A 12119-nucleotide genomic window follows, 5' to 3' on the forward strand; every position below is an offset into this window, starting at 1 on the left:
TAGTTGGCATTTGTTTAACTCTGTATAAATTATTCATGCGTTCAAAACCTTTGACATTTTGGGCAAGAAATGTGGTGGCTGAAGGCATAGAGGAGCAGGAAAGTGAAATGATGGCGGATAAATTATTTTATGTTTCACTACGTGCTGAAGTAGTGCTGCACTGAAAGGGGAGGGGATTGCAGCATAAGAGAAAGCATCGTTTTCTCTGAAAGTAACATATTCCCATAAAAGGGGGGGGGGAGAACCTTTTACGATAAAAGTTTCATTATCTGTAGGGATGCCAGCCTCCAAGTGAGACCTGGAGATCCCCCTGGAATTACAACTCATCTCCACACTACAGAGATCAGTTCCCCTGCAGGAAAATGGATGATTTGGAGGACGAAATCTGTGGCATTATACAGCACTGAGGTCCCTGTCCTCCTCAGGCTCCATCCCCAAATCTCCAGGAGTTTACCAACCTGGATCTGGCAACCCTACACCCCCATCTTCCGCCAGGGGGCACCTGGTAACCCTAGTTATCTGGCACTTAACTGGCGTCACACAGAGAGAAAGGGAAATGCATGGAGATTTGGGGGGGCGGAGCCTGAGGAGGGCAGGGCTTGGGGAGGGGAGGGACTTCAGTGGCTTCTAATGCCATAGGGCCCACCTTCCAAAGTGGCCGTTTTCTCCAGGGGAACTGCTCTCTGTTGCCTGGAGATCAGTTGCAAACCTCCTGCCTCTGCAGCCAGGCAGCTTGATAACTCTGACTGTTGCTGACCCTCTGGCCACAAGTGTTGCCAGCTGACATCATCCTCGTGTGCCTCCGTCCACCTCATCCTCTCTTGAAGTGTACAGGATGGGGCTTGACAACTGGAACATGACACTGGTGTTTTTTTAAAAAAAATCTGCCTCACCACGGGGAGATTGATATTGAATTATCACTGTGGGCTGGAGAAGTGTAGGCAGTGAAGCTCAGAAATCTCTGACTTCTTGAGATCCTCCAGTAGGGTTGCCAGGTCTGGGTTGGAAAATACCTGGAGACTTTGGGGGTGGAGCCAGGAGAGGGTGGGGTTTGGGGAGGGGAGGGGCCTCAGCATGGTACAATGCCATAGAGTCCACCCTTCAGAGCAGCCATTTTCTCCAGGGGAGCTGATCTCTGTCAGCTGGAGATCAGTTGTAAAAGCGGGAGATCCCCAGGCCCCACCTGGAGGCTGGCAACCCTATCCTCCAGTCAAGGCACAACATTCCAGTCTCCCCTGACCGAGACAGCCAATGAAGCTGTTAGGTTACATCATTATTTGCCCCGGCTAGCTTCTATGAGCAAAATATTTATGCCCTCCCAGCTGTGCTACCAGGATATGATTTCTCTAATTGTTCATTCACACTTATTGGTTAACAGGAAACCTTTAGAAAGGTGGGCATTTGGCTCAATTAATTCTTAAGATTCTAGCTATAAGCTAGTAGAGAAATGAAATAACTCTGCCTATAGTGTTGTCTATGGCTAATTTTGGAAGAGGCTGAGTATTTGGTATAAAAAGGCATCCATATCTCTTGACTGAGATTCTTCTTAATGCTATGTGACGAACAAAATAAGTTTTTTAAAAAAGCTGTTTCTTGGATTGTATTTTGCAGGGCAAGACAGTCAGTACAATTAAAATGAATATACAAACAAAATTAAATAATTTAGATTTAAATAATCAACACAATCCAGCCTACATGGGTCCCAAAGCAGATAGGAAGCATTCTGTGCCACAGGGCCATACAGGCCTTCTCAAGGGTTTCTTATAGCTCATTTAGAATCATGAGATTCTCACTATCTGTTACTTTACAGTCCTATGGATAAGTTCATGCATATACAGAATCTTTGAAGAATTCATGAAATCTCCTCCAGAATAGGATGTCCCCTGGCAAAATAATTTGGGCCTTCGTATACTTCAAACAGCGGATGCCTTGCTATGAGGATTCTTTATTGTCATACCACGCCTTCTCTGAATGTACTTCTGCCAGATTCCATGGCAATGGCATAATTTGGAGAATGACAGACAGACAGAGGCTTTGCGGCTCAAGCTTTTAGGTGGGGAGGGAGATGTCCTGCTGCTATGTATCCTTACCCCAGTATAACAGAACCAGACACATACTAAATTTGGATGATTTGTGGAATAAAATGGCCACAACTTTATTGGTTACAGCTGTAAGCAGCATTGGCACAGCATGGGTCCACTGGATCCGAAGCATCAGCTGGCCTGTGCCAGTTGATATACCCATCACACCTAGCCCACTGGCTTGGGTGGAGACCTGCGGGATGGCAGGTTGCAGGACAACTGCCCCTCTCTGGTATCCCCTGCCATCTGCTTGTGAGGGCAAACGCTGGCTGTCCCAGAGCAAGCTTGCTCCCCTAAGCCCTCACGCTAAGACCCCTTATGGGGGTTCCCATATCCAGGAAACAGCATGCAGGCCAATTTCCATAAATTGATCCAACCCCATGCTGTCATCGCCAAATAGTTGTGACTAAGAATATAGCATATAAAACAACAGACAACATCATGTGGCTAACAATTCCAAGCTAAAAACAACATTCAAATTGCATTGCCTCCCAAACCCCTATACCTTCATCACACTGCTATCATTTAAAGGCTCATTCTCTAGGGTGGGATGGGTGGGCAACAGCTCCATGGCCAGACAAGGATGGGGCAGGAGGCAAATGGCCAGCTCCTTTCCCCCTGTGACAGCCCTCCCCCACCACATTAGATCCCTGTGATTGGTCTCTTGGGAAAGAGAAAGCCTGATTTTCCCACCATTTGACCCTGCCCCCCCCAGCATCTGGCCGTCTCCCCTCCCCTGCTGGTGCTGCAAAAGTTGGAATCAAGAACCACAGGGGTAAGAAAGAAGTCTAATAAAGGGCCAATATGAAAAACCTAGTTGAAACTTATAATATACAAACATACATGTATTTTTAGAAAGACAGTTAAAAACATATAAGGGCCCAACGAAAGCTTCGTAAAAAGCCCACAGATTTGTATGAAGCAGCAGTCTTTGAGGAATTGTAAGTGTAAAAGACCCTCAGTATGCTAAGACAGAAGAATGGTATTACTGCCCTTAAGAATGGTATTAATGCCCTTAATATCAGGTTGAGGGCAAACTAATTGTAGATGCAGTCTACCAAAAGGATTCCACCCATGGTCTTATGCAGAATCGTATTTCTGGGGATTAAAGTCTATGTTTTCTTCTCCTCTCTTTCAATTAATCTTCTTCCTTTTTTTCTCCTCCCCCTCTTCAGATCCCTGTCTGGACGTATTGTTGGTGGAGTCTGGTGGTTTTTCACCTTGATCATCATTTCTTCTTACACAGCCAATTTAGCTGCATTCTTGACCGTGGAGAGGATGGTGTCTCCTATAGAAAGTGCAGAAGATTTGGCCAAGCAAACAGAGATTAGTTATGGAACTCTGGATGCTGGTTCTACTAAAGAATTTTTTAGGGTAAGAGAAATTAGTTCTGACTTCAGTGTACAAAACAAGAATCTTATGCTAGCCCTTGTTCACAGGAAATACAGCACACAGGGTCTGCCAGATACCATAAATACCCTAAAAATCATGGAGTAATTACACGCTTCCACAGATTACTGAGTAATTACACTTAGCAGCATCCAAAGTAATTACCCTGTGACTTGCAGCCCAGGTTTAGAGAATAATAAGTACTTGGTTAGCTCTGTAATTTAGTGGCACCATTTGCCATATGTAAATACATTGATGTTACACTCAAAGGGAGCTTATGTAGCAAGGCCTCCTGTCCTCTTCTTTACAGTTCTGTCTAATGCTTTCTCAAGCCCCCTTCCGCCTTTAATGGTCTACAGTTCAAATGATGCAGCTCAATTGCTCACAGTGCTGTACAACCTGTGAATTTGCTTTATACAGACCATCGGAACGTTTTTGTTCTGAATCGAAGCAGCTCTGCATGGTCTCAGGCAGAGGTCTTTCCCAGCACTATAATCTCTCTTTTTTAAACAACTGGAGATGGCTGGGATTGAACATGGAACTTCAGCTACAATTATGTTTCATACAACTGAGCTAGGAATGTGTTTCTGATGTATTGCCAAAAGATAGGTGTCTCTAGCTCCAAATTACCTTACATCTATTACGTTTTCCATGTAGCTTTGTTCTTAGTCTGTTTCCCCTTTTCCCCTCTAAAATGGGTTGCTGTGATGCCAGAAATTGCTGCAAGAGCATATCTGTGTAATGACACTGGGTTCTAAGTCCTTTGTTCTCTTTAGCCATACAGTGTATAAGCACGCAGCCCAACTAAATGTGTGTCTACCTTGGTGTATGAATCTCTGCTCTGTGTTTTAACACATGCTAAGAGCAGTGGATTTATGCTATTCTGGACAGAGATCTAAAATAGCGGTTTTTGAGAAGATGTGGACGTACATGAAGTCAGCTGAGCCCTCTGTTTTCGTGCCGACAACAGAAGAGGGGATGAAACGTGTGAGGAGATCGAAAGGGAAGTATGCCTACCTGCTAGAGTCTACCATGAATGAGTACATTGAGCAGAGAAAGCCATGTGACACCATGAAGGTGGGAGGTAACTTGGATTCCAAAGGCTATGGCATTGCAACCCCAAAAGGTTCACTACTAAGGTAGGTAGACTGAATGTGTTATTCCTCACCCCGCAGCCCAAGCAATCAATGCATCCATAAACTTGCCTCCATTCTTCATTGCCTCAGTTTAGATAATGAAGCTGGGAAAGGAGGCGGGAGGGGAAATTAATGATGCACTGGGCAATAAACTGCTGGACTGCTGCTTAACAGTGGCAGGAATGACCAATTCTTCAAGGACTGCTTATAAAAGGGGCTCTGCTTCCTGTATTCTGCTTTCTGTTAAGATGGCTGCAACTGTGTGCAACAGCAGGGATTGTGTGGCAAACTGGCTACTGATTAACAATTTGTTACTTTGAAGCAACTTGCTTTTTTGTGGTGACCGTTGTGCAATGTATATTATAGGCCTTTTTGGATTCAAGCTTTAAAAGGGCGGTTGTGGTGGTAGACGTATTTTAGCATGTGAATGTCTGAAATAAGAGATGCAAATCTGTGCAGGAAAAACAAATGGAAAAATGAAGTGTTTTCCTTCTTGCTAGGCAATAAATAACTGAAGCTCCTTAGCTTGTTACCCTAGCAACTCACTGGACCTAGTTATTAAACTGTTCTGGGCCAAAATGCTGAGAAGGAAGGAGATATGACTAACCTCTCACACTGGCCACCAGAAAATGTCATATATACACAGAGCCTACAATAACCACAGTACAGCAGCCAAACAGAAAAAGTAGCAAAATTGAAAAGGGGAGATTATTACAAGAATGCATTCATCCTACACAGGAAGCACATTGCACATAAGTATGCATATCCTGTTTTTTCTATAGCTATCAATGATCTAGTAATAAGAATTTCTTCATGAATACTGTAATAGTCAGGGGGAGCAGGTCAGAAACTGTGTGCAGTGTTCCAAGGGTTTGATGGTTCAGCATAGAACAAACTCTGCTGTTAATATTGCTGTCTTAATTTTAAAATTAAAATTAAGGATCCTACTATTTCGTGTTTGTTTAGGCTATACCATATTGAACCAACTGTGATATTTCTTTTAAAATTAAAACAAAGCCAGAGAAGGGCAAAAGCTGATTCATGCTGTTCTTCAATATATCCTTCTGGGGTGTATGCTTATCCTTTATTGACTTCTCGATTCAGTAGAGACAGCCAAGGAAGAACACTTTGTTTTTTCCATTTGGTCTGATGGTGCTCCTTTAGAACATGTGCTCTGTTTACTGTCCCATGATATCTGTTGTTCATTGCCATTTTAACTGTTAAACTAATACTATATGCTCTAACATCACCATGTGGTGTCTTTCTCCATTGTGTGGACCTACCCAGGAAACACATTATATTCTGTGGCTGACTGAGCTGATGGACCCTATTGTTGTTGTCATCCAAGTCAGCAGATGTTTGGCCATTGAAGTCAATGGGATTAGAACTGATTCTAACAGCTTGTTTTATAAGTGATTTTGCAAAAGGGATAGCTCACTGGGGTAGAATCCTAATGTGCCGACTGGAGTTTTATTGCTGATTTCAATGGAAATGAATTCTCCCCCCCCCAAAAAAAAATACTAAGTGTCCTGTACTAAATAACCCAGTCTGATGTCCTGAATTCTCACTTCAGTACTTGATTTAAATGGGATTTGCAAGTTAGTGTGTTTGAGATGGCAAGCTTAGACTGCAGTCACACAGACTAAATAATCCACTTTCAAACTGGGTTTTTACTGTGTGAACTGCTAGCCACCCCCACCCTTAGGGTTGGCAAGTGTACTTACCCTTGCCGGCGGGGGAGCTCTCCTAGGATGTGTGTGCGCATGCGCCACCAGCACGTCACAGGAAGTGACATGCTACGTCGCTAACGTTGGGGGCGTGGCCCAGATCGTCGGGGGGAAACCATATGGTTTTCCCCCGACGATCTGGGCCACGCCCCCAATGTGAGCAACGTCGCACGTCACTTCCGTTGACGTGCTGGCGGCGCATCCGGAGCCAGCTCCCGGACCCATCGGAGCCTCCCCCGCCGGTGAGTTTGCAGGACTTGGCAACCCTAGTGTGAATGGGGAACATCCAGTTGGAAAGCAGATTGAAAGTGGATTATTTGGTGTGTGTGACTGCAGCCTTAGTATCAAAATGGGGGGAAAAACCCATGAGAGAATAGTTCTTATTATGGCCAGGATGATGATGTAACACAGTTGCTTCTACTCTGTCTATTTAGTGTGTGTGACTGCAGCCTTGGTATCAAAATGGGGGGGAAAACCATGAGATAATAGTTCTTATTAAAGTCAGGATGAGGATGTGACACAGTTGCTTCTACTCTGCCATCATTCTCATCCCTTATAGAGACTACAGTTTCTGAAACATCACTTCCATATATGTTCAGTTTAGGTTTGAGCAAAACAGATGAGTGGGGTACCAGTTATGTCAAAGACTGCATGATTGGATGTGCTGAAAAAATACACCAAAATCCCTGAAACTGCCTTGCAGAGCCATCTTTTGTAGAAGCAAGCATAACAAAGGCCAAAGCTATCAATGTGGTTGCAACATAAAACTATCACTGATTAACATATGAATGGAAGAGTTTGCATTTTATTAGGTAGCTTGGCTGATGCATTATTCTTGACACTGGACTGGTAAATGTATTTAATTAAAAACACCAGCTCACAAAACTCTACTCTGCCATTCCAGTAGCTCAAAAAACCACATTTGTGAACTAGCAAACAAACCAGCCATCAACAGACAATAGCACTAGGAAATCTGCCTGGAAGAATATAATCATTAATGTCTAATTCTTACCATTGCAGCAGTTCCACATACTCCCAGTTCTTGTCATCCAAGGGGTTGTCTCAGATTATAGACATTTTCACACATGAGATTTAGAGTAGCTTTAAAAAAAAGCTGTAGAACACAAATGTAAAAGAGCTATAGAATGTACAAATCCCTCACCTTCCACTTTCTCAATTAGCCATCAAATGTTAATTAAGCAGCATGAAAGAGGCTCAGATGTAATAGAAGCTTCACTGAAAACATTTGTCCAGAGAGTATCATAATCTCTCCTTATATATATTTGAGTTTTCGTGTGAACTCTTCCACACGCCTCCCCAGGCTTTGGGTCCCTAATCTGTCGCTCAGGAGGGGGACAAATCCCCTGGTCGTGTTGCCTCCCTCCGTCGCCTCTGCCCCGCCCACAGACCCGCCAACTGCTGACTCGCCCTCAGTCTCCGGGGAGCCGCCAGCTGGGATGGACGCTCCGGCGGGTGGATGTCTTCGAGGCCCACCACCTTGCTGTCCGGCCTCTGCCCCAATGGTGCCTGCTGGCCCGCAGGGTGCTCCAGGCCGCTCATGAAGCTAGGAAACACAGCAGCCAGCTGGCAGCCCACACAGCCAGCTGAGCTGGAGGGAGACCCGGGCGCCACCTCCCAGTGGCCGCACAAAACTTTGCTCCACGGCCCCACCACTCCCCATGCCCCATTCGCCTCCTCGCCGCAGCGTGGCCGAGCTCCTCGCCGGCCTCCGCTTACCGGACTTGGTGCCCGCTCCGCTCCCATGTTTGCCTCTGAGCGCCACGGGAGCCGATGAGCCAGGGCCACCTCCACCACCTGACCTCTCCACTGCCGGCAAGCCTCGCGCGCCACACTCAGCCCCCCCCCCCGTGCTTTATGTCTGCAGCCCCTGAGCTCCGACCAGCCTGGCTGCAGTGGCAGCACCACCAATACCTCCCTGGAGGGAAGGCAGCCATGGAGGCGCCGGCCAAAGCCACGGGGAGTGCACTGCAGATTGGGGGTTCCTCCCGCTGCGCCTGGCGGCTGGACACCTGCCTCTGACTGCTCGCCCACCCCGCCACCGGCATGCCCACACCAGCGGGAGTGGGACGCCGGACAGCGAGGGTCCTGATGGCAACTTCCACGGCCTTCATAGCTTCAACGCTCACCCCGGGGTCTTGCTAGAGCTCGTTGCATTGACTTTGCAAAGGGCCTGGTGGCTAGTACTACTATACTAGCAGACAAGATTTACAGCTGACCATTGCAGATTCTTAATTAATATAATTGCATTTGAACTTTGCTTTATCCCAACGGGCAACAGCAGCTAGAACGTTGGAGTAAAAGTCAAGAAATAGCTGCCCTAGAAAGGAGGGAGTCCCATGTCCTTCCTTACTTGGGGCTGCTGGAAAAACAGTGTGCAAGCACGCCAATGACAAATGACCAGTGCTGCCTAGCACAGCTGTTGACATCATTGTTCTTTTGGTCATTTACCACCGCTACCTCTTCAGCGTCCCAGTGATGATCACTGGTAAGTAGATGGGACCCTTTCCCTTCAGAGACAATGGTCATTAAATGCTTCCCACCCCATTTTATTAGCTACTACTGTCCAAGTATCAGAAGAGCTTGCAACACTGTCTCCTTAATATAAACTTTAAGCATATATCTATATAGCTCTGTGATAAATCTTATCTATACAGTGCCAAATAATGAAAACCAAGTAACCAGGTTTTTCCCCCCAAGACACACACACACACACAAAAACCCAGTTGTAACCACATAGTAATTGAACACCTAGCAAGCTCCAGTTTAGGCCTGAGCAAAACTCCAAGGAATTAACCAAGAGGATAGGCGGGATAGAAATGGTTTAATTAATAAATAAATACATTCTATAATGTATCTTCGGGTCCATCTCCTCTGGTATGTTCCCCAAAGAACATTATGCTCTGCAGAGAACAATCTACTGAATTATAAAACTGTATAGTGCTGGTGAAAGATGAAATAAAGGCTACTTTGCTATATGGCAAATGATGTAATTTAAAAAAAAATCATGAAAAATTAGATTTATAACAAATACCATACCCAGTCCTTCTCCCCAGTGGGGACCGAAAGCTGCATTGTTCTCCTGTCCTCCATTTTATCTTCACAACAACCTTGTGAAATAGGTCTGGCTAAGAGCGCATCACCCAACAACCTTCGATGGCGAGTTGGAGTTCTGAGTATTAGAGAAACATGACAGGTTGCTTAAAAGCTCTCTTATTACATGTTGTCTGTCATGAAGATAACCTTGTTCAGGGTAGGGCTGCCAAATCCCCCTGGGGGGCGGATTTCCCCCTGCTTTGGAGGCCTGAATACTGCCCCCGCGGAATCGGGCCCCGGGAGAAACCCCACCACCGCATGCACATCACAGGGAAGTGACGTCATGACTTGGCACTCCCCCCCTCCTCTTTTTTCTTCCTGTCCTTTTCCACCTTTTTGTGGGGCGGTGATAAAATTTGGAATCTGAAAATGTTTTTTATTTATGAATTATTTAGATTGTTTGATTATTTATGAATGTTTTTATCATATAATGCTGTTCACCGCCCTGAGCTGTAAGTATTCACGAGTAGGGCAGTCTATAAATCGAAACTATAAATATAAATAAATAAATAACTGTATTGCAATCTGACAGGCTGCCTTATGTTCCACTTGCCCCTTTGAGGTATCTTGAATCAGCAGCAGCCCTGGGGTATCAGAGGTATCAGAGGAGAAATGCAGGTTTCCTTCTTTTTCTCTCTCTTCTACAGTGGATTAGGGTTTTCATTGAGTCATCTTGGGGAGAATTTATCTAGTAAATAATAAACAGTACTTGTGTGTGTGTGTTTACAAGATTTGTATGCTGCTTTTTTGCCCTTACAAGGGCCACAAAGACAGCTAATAATTTTAAATGTACATAATAAAACCACATTTTAAAACCATTCAAATCAACCCCTCCCCTAAAACAGATTTAAACAGTTAAAAAACAGTTAAAATGCATGCAAAACATAAAAACAGCAATTTAAACTTTGGTCAGGAAGGAGGGATCACTGAGAGAATGCCAAATATCACAAAAATGTATTCACCCTCTGTGTAAGATGGCAACAGAGAAAGTTCCAGAACTTTGGTGCCACGAACTTCCATGGTCTGTCAATAAACGTGCTCTCTTTTGTGTTAGAATCATAGAATCACAGAGTTGTAAGGGGCCATACAGGCCATCTAATCCAATCCCCTGGTCAATGCAGGATGAGCCTAGAGCATCTCTGACATGACCTGCCATGTGTCCAGTAAAAATAGAAAGGGTATATTGAGAGATGTGTTGCTGATAATACAGCTTTGTAAAGTAGTTTTCCTTAACAGCATGAGCACACATTAGTATCTTGTAAAGTCAGTACAACACATAAGAACACAAAGAACTACTGGATCAAACCTCAGTCCCTCTAGGTCAACATTCTGTTTTCATGGAACCCGACTAGATGACCTTCCAGAGACATGAAATAATGACCTCCTGTTGTAAATAAATCAATTATTTAAGTTAAGTAACTAAACTGAAGTTGTTTGTCTTCCCAACATCTAGTATTTAGAAATATTTTACCTCTTGATGTAGAGTCCATTTCTTTACCTATCCTCCATGAGCTTGTCTGGTCCTTCTTAAAGACTATCTAAGCTAGGCATTTCACTGGAACCAATGTGATGGCAAGAAAAACCATGGAACTGTTTTAATTGCGTATGTACTTATATAGTTACTTTCTGAAATTATCCTGTTATGTACAGATGCAAATTGTCAGTTGCTTACAGTTCCATGATGGAAAATGGACTATAAATGTCATTTAAAACAAATAACACTTCCTTAATCATGAAAACAAAAGCTAGAAAAGTGTTTTTTGAGATGCACTATAAAGCATGCCTTTTTGCAAGGCATCTGATATCTAGGAAATGATGGCTTTATCTGACAGAAAGACAGGGTCATTGAAAGAAGGGGACTGGGGCCCAAATCAGCTGGAGGGCCCTTGAAGTCAGCTTCATGCTGCATTCAGCCAAACATCTGCAGTGTTCACACGCGCGAGATAATGCGGGGGGGGGGGAGCGAGGCTATTTGTGCCGCAGGAATTTGACCTGCCTTTGTGTGGGCGCAACCTGCTATTTTAAATCCTTTCTGCTGTTTTAAATTTTTCTTATCAGCCCTAAAGACTTTGTTGGTCTTAAAGGTGCCCCTGGCCTGGACTCAAAACTTTGTCTCACCCCCCCCCACACACACACACAGTGTGCATTTTGGTAGATTCCCCCGCTCCATACGGGGGTTGGGAAGGTCACAGCCGCTTCTCCAGTCTCCTAGGTGAGCATCTGGAACTCCTCCTCCTTCAGCTGCCTGGTACTTCGTCAGTGCAGCCGGCATGGAGCTGGCCAGGGGGGAAGGCGCACTCGGAGGAGACAGGAGAGAAGCCTTGAGCCACCGCAGCTGCCTAAGGAACCCCGGGCCATGGAGAGTTGCTTGGAGAAGGTCAGCACTGGCTGTTTTGAAAGGGAACGGGGACATCTGGTGCCAACCTCGTGCCAGGGGGAGGTCATGGCAAGGAGTGTTCCTGGGAGATCTTTAACACCAGTTGCCTAATCCCTCCATCGCAAAGAACAAACAAACAATCTCCCCCCACCCAGGAAATAAGCACTCTTGGTGTGACCTTTGGTCAGTCAGAAGTTACTTCAGAGCTGTTCTCTCAAGAGCAATTCCTAAAGAACTCTTTCAGGCTCACCTGCCTCACAGGGTGTCTGTTGTGGGGTGGGGAAGGGAAAGGAAA

The 12119-nt window shown here is 45.0% G+C and overlaps 1 protein-coding gene across 3 annotated transcripts in view; it reads left to right on the top strand.

Annotated features, from left to right (window-relative positions):
• The window catches only part of GRIA1 (glutamate receptor, ionotropic, AMPA 1), a 310203-nt gene that overhangs the window by 274965 nt on the left and 23119 nt on the right, over window positions 1–12119 (top strand). For all 3 annotated transcript variants that reach the window (XM_015423157.1, XM_015423156.1, XM_015423158.1), the window contains 2 exons: window positions 3257–3455; window positions 4362–4609. In XM_015423157.1, the coding sequence (XP_015278643.1) occupies window positions 3257–3455; window positions 4362–4609 (447 nt within the window). The remainder of the gene's footprint in view (window positions 1–3256; window positions 3456–4361; window positions 4610–12119) is intronic.

This window comes from Gekko japonicus, unplaced genomic scaffold (genome assembly GCF_001447785.1).
Source record: "Gekko japonicus isolate JY-2015 unplaced genomic scaffold, Gekko_japonicus_V1.1 scaffold577, whole genome shotgun sequence".
Classification (NCBI taxonomy): domain Eukaryota; kingdom Metazoa; phylum Chordata; class Lepidosauria; order Squamata; family Gekkonidae; genus Gekko; species Gekko japonicus.